The 20,608-nt window shown below is 35.3% G+C and overlaps 1 protein-coding gene across 1 annotated transcript; it reads left to right on the top strand.

Annotated features, from left to right (window-relative positions):
- Positions 1 to 7,356: 7,356 nt before the first annotated feature.
- Positions 7,357 to 8,172, top strand: LOC114375721. The gene has a single exon (XM_028333576.1). It carries the CDS (start codon positions 7,357 to 7,359, stop codon positions 8,170 to 8,172), a length of 816 nt encoding a protein of 271 aa, XP_028189377.1.
- The last annotated feature ends 12,436 nt before the right edge of the window (positions 8,173 to 20,608 follow it).

Raw genomic sequence — 20,608 nt, 5'->3', positions numbered from 1 at the left:
AAGATAGGATGAGGTCTCATGAGTTATCATGTCTTTTAGAAAGAGACAGTCAATCTGTGTTTTTCACAAAAAAAGGCAAAGAATCAAATCAAAATCAAAATCACAAAAATAGGAAAGAATGTCATGAGTATTACACGATTTTCATGATTCAAAACCTTTTGCATTACTAGTATTTCAAGATGAAGGTTACATGCATCTGCATCCCAAATCATGTTCATAGTAGACTATAAGTGCATAGATTTCTCTTTATATGCCACTTTCCCAAATCTAATCTTTCAAGTTTAGGATGAGAGACACTCTCAAAGATTCAAACTCTTGCTTTCTCATAAGGTTAAACCCTTTGGTACTAGTACCTATGGGCTTGTTTCACAGGACTCAAAGTCCTCGCCTTTATCTTTCAAAGACTATCAAAGCCTTTTGTCTTGCAGAGACTTCAATGTCTTCTGCCTTTACATTTCAAAGACTATCAAAGTCTTTTGTCTTGCAAAACCTTCTATGTCTTCTGCCTTTATATTTCAAAGACTATCAGAGTCTTTTGTCAAGACTATCAAAGTCTTCTTTACATTTCAAAGACTATCAGAGTCTTTTGTCAAGACGACAATGTCTTTATTTACATTTCAAAAGACTTCAATATCTTCAGTCATTTACGCTTTCAAAAGACAACAATGTCTTCATTTACATTTCAAAAGACCTCAATGTCTTCAGTCATTTATGCTTTCAAAAGACAACAATGTCTTCATTTACATTTCAAAAGACTTCAATATCTTCAGTCATTTACGCTTTCAAAAGACGACAATGTCTTTATTTACATTTCAAAAGACTTCAATGTCTTTAGTCATTTACGCTTTCAAAAGACGACAATGTTTTCATATACATTTCAAAAGACTTCAATGTCTTTAGTCATTTACACTTTCAAAAGACAACAATGTCTTCATTTACATTTCAAAAGACTTCAATGTCTTCAGTCATTTATGCTTTCAAAAGACTACAATGTCTTTATTTACATTTCAAGACTTCAATGTCTTTTTGTCTTTTATAGGACTCAATGTCCTTGTCTTTGTGCTTCATAGGACTCGACGTCCTCTATTCCTATGCTTTGAAAAAAAAAAGAAGAACTTCAGAAGTCTTTTACTCCATAGAACTTCAATGTCCTCATGTTTTCTCGGTTTCACTTCCTTGGTTCGCCAGTTGCCCAGTCGAATAGCAAGATCGCTCGAATGAAATTAGAGGTCCTTATCTTTACTTCCCTTTTATTTCTAATAAAAGATAAGTAAAAAGGGGCAACTGTCATACCCTAATTTCGTCCGGAGACTATCATTCATGGATATTTGGATTCTCGCTAGTTGAATTGAGTTGTTCGACGTCAGTTACTGCGCAAAATGAAAGATCATTCGATGTTTTGGTCAAGGATGTGAAAAATAACCAAGGAGAGGGGAAAAAGGGTCATTTTAAGCTTTTTTCTGAACCCTGGCTCGCCCAGGCTAGCCTCTGGCTCGCCTGGTGCCCCAAATAGCTTAGGGGTAAAGTAACCAGCTCTCCTGGGTGAGCTGCCATGACCCCAAATGCCATCTTTTGCTATAAATAGGCATGATGGAGGCTGAGTAAATGGTTCCAAGGTCCAACATTGAGAGAAATTGAGAGAAATCAGAGAGAGGAAGAAGAAAGAAAAGGAAAACGATCTATGCACCCTTAGGCGTCCTCTTTTGTTTTGTGCATCTTCATCTCCTTCTACTAGCATCAGAAATCCCATTTTCTTCTTGTAAAGTAAGTTTTAACCGATCATTAGTGTCGCGAGTTATCTTTAAAAAAGATTGAAGGTTAATAAGGAAAACCAAAATAAAACCAACTCACAAACTTCTTCATTTCATTAAATATCGCTTGAGATCGTTTCAAGGTCCAACGCCTTAATGACTCTCCTCATTTTTTTTTTCAAAGTTTAAAACATAGTTTCAAGGTCCAACGCCTTAAACGACTTTTGTTCACAATTAAAATCAATCTTTCAAAAAACGTAAAATTAAGGTAACACACAAACTTTTAGACTTAAAGAATTACGTAGTTCTGAATTCCTTATTGCACTTGAGGATATGTAGGAGCAAGGGAAACACCCTTGTCGACCCCAAAAAAATAAAAATATAAAAAGGGAAAATACACAATTTTGAAGTCATGTTTTGCACACACGATTAAAGGCTGCCGTCCCTTGTGACGGGCGCGTGGGGTGCTAATACCTTCCCTATGCATAAACAACTCTAGAACGATCGTTTTCTTCATGAGAAGACACACTTTTCTATCTCGCCTCGCCCTCCCGCCGAAGGGTAGGTTGCGACAGCTGCCTTGGTATCCCTACCACTCCATTCCTATTTTGCTTCACTCGGTCTAACTCTTGTGTCGAGATCTTGACCACTTTTTCTACTCTTGCCATGGAGGGGTAGAACCCGGTAAACAGATACGACTTCCTTCCTCCTAGCGGGCATCCCAAGATCCCTTCAAAGTCTTCAATGGTTGGTACCAACTGAAAGTCCCGAAACGTGAAGCACCTTAGCGACTGATCAAAATATTGAGCGAGGGATGCGATGGCTTCAATAGACACTTCTATCATGGCCAAATCCTAGATTTTCCCATATGCCTTGCGGAAGACTTGACGTTGAACTTGATCCATCTGCTGCCCTAACTCTTGCAAGCCGGCTAGTTCTAGGCTCTTGACTTTGACATGATAGAACCTTTTTTTGAAAGAGGGCGCTTGGTTCAACCCCATGTTTGCTAGAATGAAAATTCTGCTGATCAATACTTCAACACCTTATCATAGAGGAGGTATGATGAATGCATCAGGAAATGTTTATGCTATGCATGACAAAATGCGTTTATCTATGGACATGAGAGTCCGAAAGACCATCCCTTCTTACCCATACTGCATTGGTGCCCAATGCATGCAATTAAGAAGGCGATGCGGAACTTCTGGCTTTCCGTGACAAAGATGACGTGACAAGTGTGATGCATGAGTGATGACACGAAATAGGTATGCATGCATGAGAGCCTATGGTTGGTAGCACAAAGAGAAACATACTAGATGAACGAGCATGATAACGTAATAAATTAAATGCCGAAATGACATAACAACATAGCAAACACAGGAATGACACACACAATCATGACGTTATAAAGATATGCATGGTGATATCAAGGAAACAAAACATAGAGTGTTTATTTTGTGCCCCTAATTTAGGAACCAAATGGGATGGGCTAAAGGTTTGCTATTTAGTGACAACTCCCAAAGGTGGTTGCACACAACTTCCAAAGGTTTCTAGAGATATCATCCTCTTTGATGTCAAACATTGCGGTGGTAGGGACTATCAATGAAAACATATCATCAAAGAGAAAAACTCTAGATGAGGTTTCATTGTCATCAAGTGAGTTGGAGACCCAACATGACCACAGATCAACCACCACTTCCTATGTCTCCACAGAACCGGGTATAAGGCCCAATAACTCACTGTGTGTGCAAAGACATAGGTTCCATGTGTGCATAGAACAAACAAATATTTCTAAATATGCATGTAATAGGTAAGCAGCCACACCAAACACAAAAGGCACAAAAAGAGTTATATGGACATAAGAACATAACAGAAAAAAGGGGAAACAAAATAAAGAAAAGGTTACAATAAATATTGTACACAGATTAAATGGCTTAACTCTCTAACAAAAATGTCCCCAGTGGAGTCGCCAACTGTCACAACCTACCCTTCGGCGGGAGACCGATGCGAGATTCACGGGTGCGTCTTCCGAAAAAGGAAAAGGCGCGGGAGTTGCCACCAACGTTTATTCGAGGAAAACATTAGAAAAAACAAAAAGGGGTCTACGAATTTTAAGAATAAGGGTTTGGGAGCTGTTTACGCGAGGGGAAAGTATTAGCACCCTACGTGTCTGTCACAAGGGGCGGCAGCCTTTAATCGAGTGTGCAAAAACGTAACTTCAATATTATTTATTTTCCCTTTTTATGTTTCTTTATTTTTCGGGGTCGACAAGGGTGTTGCTCTTGCTCCTACGTATCCTCAAGTGCGATGAGGAACTTAGAACTGCGTAGTTTTTTAAAAGCGAGAAATTAGTACATTGAGTTGATTTTAAACTTTTGAAAGGTTCATTTTAACCGACAAAAACAAAAGAGACCGTTAAGATGTTGGATCTTGGATGGATTCAAGCAACTTTTAAGGATAAAAACTCAATTACATGTTGATTTTATCTTGGTTTCACTTATGAACTTTTATCTCATTAAAAGACAATTTATGATGTGAATGATTGGTCGAAACTCACTTTACAAGAAGAAAAGAGATTACTGGTGGTAGAAGAATGAGATGAAGATGTACAAAGCAATAAAGAGGACCCCTAAGGGTGCATAGATTGTATCTAAATGCTTAAAATAAATACTAACTGGACGACGAATGAAGAACACCGAACGAAGAACGACATAGAAGTTGATTACTGTCGTAATTCGGTAGCGCCCCGACCTCGTTTTTCTCTTCTTTCTTCTTCTTCTCTTCAAATTTCACTAAATGCTTTCAATGTTTGAAAATTGAATCCTTTCTTCAGCCCCCCTCATGCCTATTTATAGGAAATGAGGGGACTTGTTGATTTGCAGCTCACCCAGGCGAGCTGTTGCTTCAACCTGAAGTAATCTTGCTCGCCCAAGTGTGCTGGTTACTTAACCCCTAAGCTATTTAGGTGCCCAGGCGAGCCAGAGGTCAGAAAAAGCTTTAAACTGATCCTTTTTCCCTTCTTTTTGAGTATTTTTCGCATTCTTTATCGAAACGTTGAATAATCTTTCGTCTTGCGCATGAACAGGTGTCAAACAACCTAATTTGACTAGCGAGAATCAAAACTTTAGCAAATAATAATTTCCGGACGAAATTAGGGTCTAACAGGATGCAATAGATATAAGAATGAGATTTCAAATTTTTCACACTTTCACATATATCCAAAACAATATCACGTTCATTATTCAAGTTTATAAGCCAAGTGACAACTGATTCCATGTTTGATTTACCTGAATTAGTAGGTAATTGATTACCATATGAAATTGAGCGACAAGAAAATTTTCAAGAAGCCAAATGTTGAGAACAATTTATAATATTGTTGAACAATATTTCAATGCATCTCTATTTATAACCAACTTTTTTAAATTTTATTTTGAAATCATGTCTAATCTTTTCATCTTAATCAATATTTTTCTCTATCTTTTTCTTGATAGATGAAAAATATGTTACATTTCGTTGTAGTATTAAATTTTATTCACTTAATGTCATAATAAAAAGATAATTTAATAATTTAAGAGTTTCCATATTAGGCATATGTATGTTCATATTTTTTTCCTTTTGAGGTATAACATATAGAGGATACATATAGCGTTAGAAAAAAAAGAATTTACAGGAAAAACATATTTATTTGAATAGGTGAAGCAACTTAATTACATTCATAATCATTCCTAACATCTTTTATCAAATACATTACTCTATATGTGTATGCAATCTAAGGGTACTTTTAATGTTTTTCATTGGATCAGTATTTTAATAGCTTAAAGTATGTAATATATAAATAAATTATTCAATAATCTCATTCATAATTTTTTATTAGGTAAAACACGCTAAAATAATTCATGCATTGAATGACCAACACAGGTTGAGGGGACACATAATTTTTTCATCTAACTTACTCCCTACACGTCACAAACTAATCTTATTAACTTTGTTAAATAAAATATTATGTTGGTATATGTGAAAAATTATGTTACAAAGTTGATACAAGATGGGCGAAGTAAAATATTTAAATAATTTTAAAGTTAGTACGTAGATAAGCCTCAAGGTAGTATAGTGCATTATTTTAGTAAGTTTTAAGTTTAATGTCATATAAATAAACCCCAAGGTAGGGAAATGTAATTTACTCATATTATCATTTGAATTTAATTATCCAATTAACTTTTATATCAAATGATAGAATATGGATTGAATTTATATATGTTGATATTTTTAATTAATTGATAAATTATTTTAAAAATATTGAATTTTAAGTTAGCACTAAAGATATTAAAAGTGAAGTAGAAGATATAAGAAAGTTAGGTTGCTTTTACAAGGGATTAATTGGATACATGAACTTGGTTATCAAAATGTTGAGATTGAAATAGATTGTAAATCCATTGTAGATGATATGCATAGTTTACCACTGTACCTATGGGGTGATAACACTCTAGGAAAAATTGTGAGTGCCATTGGTAATCCAATCGTGACAGATGAATGTACGGCGAGCAAACTTCGAGTATCTTATGCAAGAATATTGGTGGAAGTTGATATAACAAAGGAATTACCACAAGAGATCACCATCCAAGATAGAAGTGGAAACAAGTTGCAGCAGGCCATAAAATTTGAATGGAAACCAGAATTCTGCCCCAAATGCCAAAAGATTGGGCATAAATGTGGTAAGAGAGGAAAAACAATGGAGGCCTAGAGCTAAAGCGATCAACACAGGAAAACAGCAGATACAGGTATCGACTGTACCAAAGGTAACTCCAGCAAAGCAACCTGAAGGGAGTACTTCTTATGATCATGGACCATTACTTTTCCAAGTACAACCAAGTGAAGAGTGGATTACTCCTACAAAGAATGCAAATGAAAGAGGAAAAGACCATAAGAAGACTACAACACCAGACTGGTTACGATGTACAAATGGATTTGATGCTCTAGGAGTTTCGAAGGACTCGAGAGCATTAGATGATCCAGGCCCATGTTAGTATCCTGGAATGTACAGGGGCTCAACAAAGCAGGTAAACATAAGGAGATTAGCTCCCATCTCCTTTCCCTTAGAGCTAATATAAACATCATGCTGGAAACAAGGGTTAAAAAAGAAAAGGCGAAGGTTATTAGGGGCAAGCTCAATCTTCCGGGATGCTATATAGATAATTATAATCACCACCCAAATGGAAGAATCTGGCTGAACTGGAATGATGCTAACATACACGTTACTGAGATTATTAGTACGGATCAGATGGTACACTGCAAAGTTAAAGATATGCAGGGGAATTTAAGCTTCTGTTTGATTGTTGTCTATGCGCAAAACAAACTGGAGCATAGGAGGAAGTTATGGTATGATATTGAATAGATCCAACATCAAGGGCCTTGGTGTATAGTTGGTGATTTCAACAATGTGCTAAGGAAAAAAGACAGAATTGGTGGGAATCGAATAACTAAGGCAGAATACAAGGACCTGCAAGATATGATGATTAGAGTTGGGCTATTTGAAGTGGAATCCAAAGGTGATTATTATACGTGGTTTAACAAACATAGCGTGGATCCTATTTATTCAAGGATAGATATAATGGTTTGCAATGTAGATTGGTTTCAAAGTCACCAGGATACCATTTTACATGTTTTACCCCCAAGTGTTTCTGATCACTCTATACTGTACCTGACTGGGCAGGAAACACCCCCCTGTAGGAAGAGGAATTTTAAGTTTCTCATTTGTGTGACCAAGCTGCCAGGTTTTGATGACGCTGTCGCACAGAGTTGGAATAGCCCTATTGATGGTAGTCCTATGGTAGTGGTGTGGAAGAAATTGAAAAGATTAAGAAAAGTTTTAGGTACTCTATCAAAACAATTTGCTCATACGAAACTCCAGCTTGCCAAAGCTTGGGAAGATTTTGCTGAAGCTCAAGACTCACTTGTAAATGACAGGATGAATAAAGAGAAAATTGATAAAGTGAAGATGTGTACAGAAACTGTGATTAGGTGGAACGAGATTGATGAGGAAATTCTACAACAGAGATCAAAACTTGACTGGCTCAAACTAGGGGACGGAAATAACGCGTACTTCCATGCCTCAATTAGAGCCAAACATAAGGCAAAAAGTATTGACAAGCTTGAATTGAATGATGACAGTGTTATTCAGGATCAGCCCGAGATTGAGGCTGAGGATCTGAGATTTTATAAGAGCTTAATGGGTGATAAAACAGAAACCATCCAAGCTATTGATATTGTGGCAATGAGAGCAGGCACCCAAGTAAAGCCAGAGCAGGATGACATGTTGACATCGCAAGTTACTGATCAGGAGATTTTTAAGGCCTTAAATAGCATTGGAGACTTGGAATCTCCTGGGATCGACGATTACGGTGCAAAGTTTTTTAAGGCTAGTTGAAATACTATAAGAACTGATGTGACTGTTGCAGTAAAAGAATTTTTTGAGCATGGGAGGATGTACATGGTGGTAAGTTGCACGCTAGTAACGCTGGTTCCAAAACATGACGAGACAAAAACAATTCCAGAATATCGACCAATTACAGGCTGTACTACTCTATACAAAATCATTTCAAAAATTCTCACGATGAGATTGAGTAAGGTTATGCAAGATATCGTGGGCCGTAGCCAAGCTGCATTTGTTCCTGGACAACAAATACACAACCATATACTGCTGGTGTATGAGCTGATAAAAGGGTATAGTAGGCAGGGCGGTACACCTAGATGTATGATCCAATTGGATTTACAGAAGGCGTATGATATGGTCGATTGGCGAGCTTTAGAGTCCATCCTGAATGAGATTGGTTTACCAATGAAATTTGTTAATTGGATAATGCTTGTTGTATCCACGGTCTCTTACAAATTCAATGTCAACAGGAATTACAATGACATTATGAAGGCTCAAAGGGGGGTGAGGCAAGGGGATCCCATATCCCCTTACCTGTTCGTGATCATTATGGAATATCTTGATAGGGTTCTGTATAAGATGCAAAGGAATCCCGACTACAATCATCATGCGAAATGCGAGAAACTAAGTATCACTCATTTGGCGTTTGCGGACAATATTTTGTTGTTTTCCAGGGGTGACACGATATCAGTTGAGATCATGATGGAAGCCGTTAATAAATTTACAAAATCCACGGGTTTGATGCTCAACGCCACTAAAAGTCGCATTTATTTTGTGGAGTGGATAATGGTACAAAAGCTGAAATCTTGCAGAAAAAAATTATTTGTGGAAGGATCACTCCCATTCAAATACTTGGGTGTTCCTCTCACAACAAAGTGACTCTCTATTGATCACTATATGATGTTGATTGATAAAATTGTGGATAGGGCTAAGCACTGGAGCATGAGAATGCTAAGTTATGCTGGGCGACTGCAGCTTCTCAAAAGTATTAGTTTCGCTATTACTAATTATTGGCTTCAGTGTATTCCGCTACCGAAGTTTGTGATTAAGAAGATCAATTCTATTTGTCCTACTTTTCTGTGGACAGGTAGTGCGGAGACTAGTAAAAAAAGCCTAGTTGCATGGAGTAATGTTTGTAAACCTATTAAAAATGGGGGTTTGAATGTTATCGACTTGGAAATTTGGAATACAGTCACTATGCTTAAACTTCTTTGGAATCTTTGCAGGAAGGCAGATAGTTTATGGGTCCGTTGGGTTCATACATACTATTTCAAAAACAAGAACGTGATGGAGGAGAATGTGAAACCAGATAGTAATTGGATAATGAAAGCGATTTTGAATAACAGAGAAAAAGTGCCGTCTATCCAAGGGAAGTGGGAAGACATGATGATGAAAGAGAGATTTTGTATGACAGATATCTACATGGAACTTAGGAAAAATGATGGTGAGGTTATGCCTTGGAGGAAATTGATGTACTGCAATGCAACAAGACCTCGAGCAGGTATGACCTTGTGGCTCACTTGCCACCAAAAGCTTGCAACGAAAACTCGGCTTGTAAGATATGGAATGGTTGCAAACAGCACTTGTTGTTTTTGCGATGAAGAAGAAACTATTGTCCACTTATTTTTTGGTTGTGCCACTATGAGAAAAGTGTGTAAAGATATTCTGGTGTGGATCGGTTTTCATCATGAACCAGATACCTGGGATAGAGAAATCATTTGGTTACTCCGCTACGAATCTGGCAAAGGGTGGAAGGCGGCTTTACTGAGGTTAGCAGTAACTGAAACCATCTACGGTTTATAGAACTATAGGAATGAACATTGCTTTGGGAAACCAAAAGATATAGATACTATACGAAATAACATTATAAATACGATAACATACAGGGGCTGGTATAGTAATAAGATTAGAGCTCGCATTGCAGAGCTGATGTTATAGGTTTAGAGAGGTTCTTTTGAATTTGGGTTGTTTGATCTTTTGGTTGTTTTGAGGCTGGATCATTGGATCGTCATGCTTTGTATTTAGTACTTTTTTTGAATTAATATTCTTTTATTCAAAAAAAGATATGCATAGTTGTAATAGATACAACACAAATGTTCATATCCTTTTATCTAAGTGTAGGAAATCCTTAAAAGTATGTTCAAACTCATTGGTGAGTTGCTCACTCTTTAGCTCGAGCATAATTATCTTTTGCTAGCGCCCAAAACTTTGATCATATTTCAAATTCTATTCTTTATGCTCTTATGAATGATATGAAGTAATTCTGTTCCGTAAAAAAAGGTTAGATTGTTAAATTGATATTATTTTATGTATTTAATACCAATTGAACTATTAACTTAATTTTTTATCCCTTTCGATATGTCATTTTCAACTATTTACTCTTACCTTTAATTTCAATATTTTTTAAAAATACATTATCTACAATTGAATATAAAATATATCACAACATAAATTATTTCATAAATTATAATTATAATTTATATGTTAGAAACATTTATTTATGACAAATTGTAATCATAATATAGTATATGTATTTTTTTAACAATTTATCTCTTCCAATTTATTCTTGTCATCTTTATATTTAAATTAATATATAATATATTACTAAAACAAATTCACCTACAGCAACAAATAACAAATCTTTCAACATATCATTTCAACAACATTTTAAATATTATTGCAAATCATCTGCACTCTCATGACCACAACTCAAAATATAATAACTCGTTACTTGCTATAAAATTCACTTCTTCATAAATCAAGCTAACAAAAAATGGTGGGAAACAAGAAGAGAATCAAAACAAATAAGCCAAAAAAAGTCATGCAACACGCAAACAAAAGACACAAAAAAGATAAAGTAGAATAAGAAAATTACTCACATTTTCTCCTCCAAGTTCTTTTATTATCAATTTCAAGATATTTTTCTTTCATTGAATTAATAGTATTTGAACAACTCTATGATAATCTTATTATTTAGTTCTTTAAATGCAATAATCATACTTTGAGTTTGTAACATTTATGCTTTTTCACTTAGAGTGATGGTAGTTCTTGTTTTGCATCGTAATCAATTATCTAACACATAAAACATTTGAAACCATAATTTTATAAATTTGTTGAAAATATTATTGACATTGATTTCTTGTTGTTGTGCATGAATTTGATTTTTAAAACATATTTATAGTTTGATTTTTACAAAAATTCATTCAACTTAATTTGATTGAAAAATTAATAAACTTTACCTATAAAATTAACACATCATCTATTGTAACTATCACACATTCCAAATTAACTCCAATTCAAATTAAATTACACTCGATATACAACATATAAATATTATTCCACACCCAAAAAACATCTCAATAATAAATTAGTCAAACAAGGCATTCAATCAACTTAAAGCTTCCATTACCAAATAGGTTTTAAGATTTTCTTAAAGGAGAAGTTAAAGAGAGAAACTTGGTATTCTTACAAAGTTCTTTCCTTTAGATTCAACTAGAAGATACCTATATCAATGCCAAAAACAAGCTTCGATCAAATTTTGATCCAACCTTTAAGGTTTTAGATGGAACCCATATCATGGTTATCTACTTGGTGGATGGAGACATAGAAATATGTGACTAATGATGTAGAAATTTAAACTTCAAGCTCAAAGGTATAGGAGGAACTTTGGAGAAGGAAAGTATGAAGGGAATGAGAGAAAAAGAGGGGCTTTAATCATATAAGAGAAATGGAGAAAGTCTTTGAAGTGGGTTTAGGCTTTTGCTACCCACCTATACCCTTTCCCTATACACACGCCTCCCTACATGTGCCAAGGCCTAAAATCAAGCCCAATAATCATAAAAGACCACTACAATACATAAAACATGTGAAAATTCATGCTAATTTTATTAGTTAATTCAGTAAATAACAAATTTAAATTTTTTTCCCTTTTATATTTTAATCAAATAATTATCATACATTATAAATAATCACAATGTTTCACATGAGAACTTTAGTTATGTCTTGAACCTTCTTTTGTGCTTTGTATGACACCTTTGGGTGGTAGATAAATCTTATGAAATATGTATTGTATATTAAGTTGTATTCGTATGTAATAATTTGTTTGTTTATGACTACCTTTCACATAATGATTTTATGTTTTTAAGTTTTCATGTTTTTAGAAACCTAAGCGTAGTTATTGTAATACCTTGCATGGTGTTACAAATTTTTGACACTACAAAAAAAACCCTATTTTACGATTCACATTCTACATCGGTCCTATATAACCTGTCATAGTAGTGTACGTGATGGCATTTACATAAATATATAACATTTTTATGTGGCGTGTTTCATCTACAACGTCGTTTCTTTGAACACCGTCTTTGTAGCTTTGGTTCGAACTTATTTAAGACGGTGCATTACTACACACCATCATAGAAATACTCAAATACAAAGATGGTGTTTGAAATACATCGTCGTTAACATTGTGCTTTATATACTCCCTTGTTGCGCGCTAATTGGACACGCGTACTGCCAAAACCCTTGTCTCTAAAAAATCTCGTATCAGCTCCCGTCGAGTGTTTGAATGTCCCTCGCACCATCGTGACCTCTGCAAAAGGAATCCTACATTGTCACGTTTCCCTGACCTTCGCGCCTCGTGTTGTTTGCACTACTGCCATGTAGGTGAAGTCGTGCCCTTTTGAGTGTTGTCGGCACCTGCAACTGTTCGTGAAGGTAAGGTTGTTGATCTTTTTGTTTTCTTGTTTGGTAATGCTTGAAGAAGTTAGTATTAAGGGTTTACTTAAGTTGGAGTGTTAAATTTTTTTGTTGAATTGTTGAGTTGCCCACACAAAGTCATCTTTGAATATGCGAAAAGGATTTGAAGCAAAATAAGTTAAAATCGTGCCCTTTTGTGTTTCATTGTTAGCATTTTAATTGCTTGTGGTTGTACCTTTAAATATTACATAAACTGAAAACCCTCTTTCCCAATTGGTATACCTAGACATGTATTATGTGTTTTTCAAAAACTTTAAAACATTAAGGCCCAGTCAGTGCACAAGGTTTCAAATTAGTGGAGCCTTGGGAGGAAGACAACCTTGGCCACTTAAGATGGATATCATCGGAGAAAGATGGCTATCATGGCAAGTTCAAATGAGAGATAGCCCTCTGGAAAGTTGATGAGCTCCAAGCTTGAAACATTGGAACCCCTGGCTTCAGCCACCATCTTCCGGATCTTCCCACTTATAGTGACCAAGGGAAACTTCATGAAGAAGCAGAAACTAATAAATTAGTTTTAATAATATAGATTTTGAATTAAGATACTGTTTCTGTAAAGACATTAAGTTAATGATATTGAGTTGATTGGTGCAGCTATTTTGTACTCAAAAGAAGCCAAATAGAAGTCATCAAATTTTTTGTTTGGTATGATAAACTAGGCATAACTGATGCAATCCTACCCCCAAGGGCATTGGATAGAAGACTCCAAGAAGATTGAGCCAAAGATGCAAGAGAAGGCCCTGGGGTTCTCATGAGCCTTATGATAGATTTTGGGCCCATGGGCTAAGTATGAGCCCACTTATCTTTGTACATATTAGATTAAGGTTTCATTAATTTTGGTCCTTGTATTTAGGGCTACATATTGTAGGTAGGGTACCCTAGAAAAATAGGATTTTTCAGCCCTTGTATTTTAGGGCACCTAGACTAGTTTTCGTATTAGGGATAGTTTTGTAATTTCACATGCACTAAGTGAATATTTGATGTGTGTGGTTGGAAATAAATTTAATTGAATTGGTAGAAGCCCAATCCAATTAAATTTTAGAGGGGGAGGTGAGCATTTGCTTACTACACCCCATTGCCACATCATATAGTCACACTTTGTGCATGTCCTTCATGATTTACATGACTCATGACACCTAAGCACACTTAGTCGAGAATCTTGGAATTGATCTTGGATTAGTGGGCTGAACCATAACTAAAATTCACTAATCATAATTAGTGAAATTTTGGCTCCAAAGTTTGCCTCCACAAATTCAATTCCAAATTCAAGTAAAATTTGAATTGAAATTCAAATTTCCCTCCAATTTTGTGTGACACTTAGGCTATAAATAGAGGTCATGTGTGTGCATTTTTTTAACTTTGATCATTTGAATATTAAACTTCAAATTTTAGAGCTCATATAGAGCACAAAATTTTGTGCTCTTCTCTCCCTCTCCCTTCATTCATCTCCTTCTTCCTCCAAGCTCTTATCCATGGCCTCCTATGGTGGTGAGCTTCTTCTAGACTCATCTTCTCCTTGAAGTGGCGTCTCCTCTCTCTCTCTCTTCCTTTCTCCATTCTGTTGCCATTCATCTTCCAAGAAGCAAAGAAATCCATTGATGAAGAAGATCCTAGGCCTACAAGCTCCAATGGAGCTAACACCATGTTCCCTCCCCCTTGAAAAGGATTTGACCTCAAATCCAGAGGTTCTTGAAACTCATGAATTCTTTCCTCAACACCTGTAAAAAGAATAAAAACATGTATTAGTGATGTTGGGTATGTTAGAGTACGGTAAGGATGGAAAACCCCTTTCCTGACCATCTTCCCATGAGAGAATATAGATCCTCACCAACTCACTGAGAGGTGTTACAAGTATAGAAAAATATGGGACAAATCTTTTGTAAAAGTTTGTTAAGATATTGAAGCCCCAAATTTCCCTTATACTTGGTGGAGTAGGCCACTCAGGAATGACCTTTGTTCTCTTAGGGTCCATGGGAAGCCCTTGATCACTATTTAAAAAGTTAGGAAAAGTAATGGAATAAAACATACCTTTTTCTTTATTTTCATGTTGATTATTCCTACAAAAAATTATAACAAACCTAAGGTGTCCCACATGAGAACCTAGGTTTGCATTGAAATAAAAAATAAGAACAAACCTACCTAATGAGTCCCTATGTCCAAAAATCATGAAGATGTTGGGTGCATGAGTGATTTTACAAAAGAGTGTTGCACCACTCAACACATTCATCATACCACCTATCATAGGGATTTGGTGCCTAATAATACCTATTTTAGGAACCAACAAAGCACAAGGATTTAATCTCTTGTGAACCAAATCCTCATCCAACAACTCCTTTACTTGAGGAATAAACTCAAGCCTAAGAGGTGTGGCAATGCTAACAAGTGTCTTTTTACAAAGGAGAAAATGTGGAGGTTGTCTAAGAGGGGAAATTTATTTAATATTTGTCTTTATTTCAAAATGCCTTTCCTTCTTAGCTAACCTCTTGGAGGAGACACTTACCTCCTTACACTCTTCCTTAACCATTAAAGGTCGTCCTTCTTTTTGGGGGTAGATCTCTTCACTAGATTCTTCCCCTTTTGCTTCTTCACTTTCACTAGAGGAAGGTGAAGTAGTAGCCTCATCTTGGCTACTATAAATGTCTTGGCCCCTCATAATCATGGTTTTCTTGGTGGGGCATTGAGAAGTAATGTGTCCTCTTCCAAGACATTTAAAGCACTTCATGGAGCTAGTCTTCTCTTGCATACTAGCCTTAAGGGGTTGCTTTTCTATTGTCTTCCCCTTATCATCTTTGGGCTTAGAAGGAGTCACCCCTAAGATGCCTTGACCTTGGTCTTTCTTTAGATAAGAGTGATAGCCATAAGATTTTGAAGTTGACATCCTTTTAAGTTATTGCTCTACCCTTATTTCCCAATCTAAGTTAGCCTCTACATTGTCCTTCCCATGGAAGTATGAGAGGTTAATGTTAGCCTCTTGAGACTTTCTTTCCTTTTCTCTCCTATGGGAGTGAGGTCTAAGATGTGACCTATGTCTTCCTTCATAATAGTCACGAAGTTCTTCACTTAGGCTCTTGCAAGAGTTATGACTACTATAGGAGGCATGCTTTTCTTTTCTTAACTCTTTTAGTATTTTCCTTCTTTCTTCCTTTCTTATTTTCTCTCTTTCATCTTGACTTATTTCTTCCACTATTTTTTTACCTTTTGTCTTTTCTCTCTTGTTTTTCTTTCCACAACTTAAGGGATCTCAACTCATCTAATATCTCATACAAGGGGTCCTTAGGAGTAGAACCCTCACCATTAATACTAGATGAAGAATGAAGACTCATGTTGGTTCCTAAGTAATTGGTAAAAGGCAAGCTATCTAGGCGGTTTGAAAATGGAGGGTAAAGGAAATAAACTATGAAAGTAAGCAAGAAATTAAAGTGCAAGAAATGCAAACTAGGCGGATCCTAAGAGTGTTTGGATGACCTCATTTAAGGTTCCCAACAAAACACTCACTATCCTAAGGGGAAATTGCCAAAAATTATTACACACAAATGGAAGTAGGGTGACCTATTGGAGGCTCCCAACTTACTTCCAATGAAAGGCCTTTTTGTTACAAAATTTGAAAGCAAAGCAAATTGCCAATTACAAAATTACAAAAAAAAAGAGTCCCTAATTGTGGTGGCTATTCTCTCTTTGGTGTTTCACTCAATTTGGAGTGCTTCTTAGTCCAATAGCTCTTAAGGTGGTTGGTCCCTTGCTTCTTGACTCAAATTCTTCAAGGTATGGCACCAATCCTCCTTTCCAATTCCCTATATGGCAACTCACAAGCAAGGAAACAAAGAGACAACCAATAACCAAAGAAAAAAAATGAAATGAAAGCTAAACCAATAGAGTTTTAACAAGACAAATTTTCAAGGATTATTCAACAATTAAAGCAATGAAAAGCACACAAAAGCAAGATAGGACTCAAAGAGAAACCTAGAATGGTTCTAGAGTAGAGTAAAAAAAACTAAAAAAAAGACTCAAGAAACCTCTAGTTTTGACACTTTTTTTCACATTAATTTTTAATTGAAATTTCAGAACTGGGATTGGTATAAAATAGGCACCAATTATAGAACAAATTTTGAGCCAAAACAACAAGCACACTTTCCTTTCACTTTTTTTTTCCTGGACACTGATTTTTCTTATTTTTTCCTCTAATCCAAATCGCTTGGTTCTTTTTTCATAATTTGTTTCCAGATGTATAGAAAATTCAGTAAAAATTTCAGCTTAAAACACATAGTGACTAATTTCCAGTAATTGATACAAGTTCGTATGTTCAAGCTGCTAGCACCAGCGATTTCAACCTAGAAATCAAGAGTAATGTTTATGTTGCTTAAGGCTTGGATAGTTACAATTTGTGTTTGCTTATGCTCAATTATCTTGAATAAAACAATTAAAGAGAGCTTAAGACTTATTTGATTCACAAATCCAGCCACAACTCAGCACCACAACTCAACTTCATCATAGGCATCATGTAGGAAACTTAGAAAAAAAAAGTGTTCAACAACAAGACTACTTCTACGAATTGATTTAGAACATGTTATGAATTAAATAACATGCATGAATTAGACTCAAAATTCAAAAGATAGGCTAAGAATGACAAGAATACATGAACAAATTTATCTAGAATTAAATCAACAAAATAAAAATTCAACACAAACTTAGAACATAATGTGACAATTACTATGACTAAACATGACTCTAAGACAACATGGATTAAGTGATTTACAGTTAGATTTTTGTGTTTTTTTTTCTAATCAATATTTTGGAAGAAAATTTAGATCTAAGGTTTAGCACAAGAATATTATGAATGAAAAATGATAGAACCTAAAATCAACACAAAAACATGATTCAAGAGTAGATCTACAAAATTTGAACCATAGAAATGCAAGAACAAGTGTAGATCTAAGATTTAATCGATTTTTTTTAATCTATTCTAAACAACACCAAGCCACAAGACAATGGAGGATATGCATGGAGAATAAGATGAAGAACAAGGAATTAAAGAGAATTCACCAAACAAAAAGATAGAGGAAGCAAAAGAACATCACCTAAATGAAGATGCTCTTGATACCACATGGTGTAAGCTCCATTGGAGCTTGTAGGCCTAGGATCTTCTTCATCAATATTCCTTTGCTTCTTGGAAGATGAATGGCAGTGGAATGGAGAAAGGAAGAGAGAGAGGAGATGCCACTTCAAGGAGAAGATGAGTCTAGAAGAAGCTCACCACCATAGGATAAGAGCTTGGAGGAAGAAGGAGATAAATGAAGGGAGAGGGAGAGAAGAGCACGAAATTTTGTGGTCTAAATGAGCTCTAAAACCTGAATTTTAATATTCAAATGATCAAAGTTAAAAAAAATGCACACACATGACCTCTATTTATAGCCTAAGTGTCACACAAAATTGGAGGGAAATTTGAATTTCAATTCAAATTTTACTTGAATTTGGAATTGAATTTGTGGAGGCAAACTTTGGAGCCAAAATTTCACTAATTATGATTAATGAATTTTAGTTGTGGTTCAGCCCACTAATCCAAGATCAATTCCAAGATTCTCCACTAAGTGTGCTTAGGTGTCATGAGGCATGTAAGGCATGAAGGACATGCACAAAGTGTAACTATATGATGTGGCAATGAGGTATAGTAAGCAAATGCTCACCTCCCCCTCTAAAATTTAATTGGATTGGGCTTCTACCAATTCAATTAAATTTATTTCCAACCACACACATCAAATATTCACTTAGTGCATGTGAAATTACAAAACTACCCCTAATACAAAAACTAGTCTCGGTGCCTTAAAATACAAGGGCTGAAAAATCATATATTTCTAGGGTACCCTACCTACAATATGGAGCCCTAAATACAAGGACCAAAATTAATGAAACCTTAATCTAATATGTACAATGATAAGTTGGCTTATACTTAGCCCATGTTCCCAAAATCTACCCTAAGGCTCATGAGAACCCTAGGGCCTTCTCTTGCATCTTTGGCCCAATCTTCTTGGAGTCTTCTATGCAATGCCCTTGGGGGATAGGATTGCATCAATAACACTTTTGGAAAATAGTGGTTGATTTTAGTTTCTTGTTAGCATATAATGGATTCATAGCAGCTGGTAAAATAGACACCCAAATTAAAGCCATGACAACTAAAGTTTAGCACATTCTCGTTTGTAATTAATATAGAGTGATTTGCATGTCATGCTCCTATGAATTGTCACTGTCAATTTCGCTATTATATGTCATCTGTTGCTGCTTATTGAAGGTTTACTTGGGTTTATTTTTCAAAGAATAAATATCATGCTTTATCTGTTTTTAAACAACTAAAGTCAGTTGTTGAAATGCAATTTAACAAAAATAATAAATCTCATGCACTTTCTGGTTTATCTCTGGCTTTGAATTAATTTTGTTACATTTTTCAGAGGAACTTAGATCAATTGGAAGAGTTACTCAATAATCTTAAATCCAAGACCATAAGGACTGAACCACCTTCTCAATCTATTGCTGCCACAAAGTACTCTTTGGTTATGAATTTTGATTGTGCGTTTAGAAATTATTTAAAATATAAGATTATGTTATGGGTTGTTGGTTGGTAAGTTGGTGTATCTTAGCAAGACTTTATGATCCCCATGCCCATCCTATAGCTTGTTTTTTTAAATTATTTTGTATCACTTAGTAATTCTAGTCTCTTAGTAGTTTGTGTCACATTTTCTCAGTTTTTTCAATTGAATATAAGTTTTTTGAACTGAATATAAGTTGCAATTTGGAAATCTTTGAATAATCAAAGAAGTATCAACTGTGAACATGGTTGAGTGGTTCACTAACTCAGTTTATGTTAAGGAACTATAAAGTTATTTAACGGTGCCACTTCTACAAGTGTACAAGTGCTATTCACAATGTCCCTGTTGTGTTGTATGTTTCTCCATGTTTTGTAGGTAATGTTGGGTCTTGAACCCTTTGCTTAGAAAAAAAGAAGGAAAAAAGATCAAATTAACATGGTATTACATAACATGGTTTCACTCCAGAAAACAATGTTATGAACAATAGCCTCAGGTTGTTGATTATTAGTAGATCTTGTAGTTTCCCGAGAGTAAACTACCAGTTCCAGTAAAGCTAGTTGACCTTGGAGGCTCCTGAAGCTGATCAAGAGGCCTTTCAACAGCCCCAAGTTGTCTAGCTTGATTGAAAATAACCGATGTTAACCGATGTTAAGGTGCATGTTGACATCAGGTTTTGTAAATAATCGATGTTGTTTACTTTATTAACATCGGTTTTTGTTAATAACCAATGTTATTTTCAAGTTTTTTTTATATAAACTTTCTGTTTTTACAATAAACCCAAAATTGTATTTGTAAAATGCAATTTCAGACCCAATTCACAGCAAATAAACATTTTATTTTGCTTTCAAGCAGTTTTAATCACAATAAACATTGAATAATTGATTTATCATAAACAACTATCAACAAATGAATTCAATGTTCAAATTACATAGCAAATGTCAAAAATGTTAAACCAAAGTAAACTAAGCTAAACTAAATGTCCCTAAATCCTAGCTCTGATGTCTAACTCAGAGATAATACTGTGCCCACTGGATTCGCAACGCCTTTAATCTCTCTGGCTCCAATGGTCTAGCATCGTTAAAATACTGCATGATGAA

This window comes from Glycine soja, chromosome 2 (assembly GCF_004193775.1).
Source record: "Glycine soja cultivar W05 chromosome 2, ASM419377v2, whole genome shotgun sequence".
In the NCBI taxonomy this organism is placed as follows: Eukaryota; Viridiplantae; Streptophyta; class Magnoliopsida; order Fabales; family Fabaceae; genus Glycine; species Glycine soja.
This window is presented reverse-complemented; position numbering and strand designations above follow the sequence as displayed.

Coding starts and splice junctions, on each gene's coding strand:
- LOC114375721 (XM_028333576.1), top strand. CDS start 7,357: ATGGTTTGCAATGTAGATTGGTTTCAAAGTCACCAGGATACCATTTTA.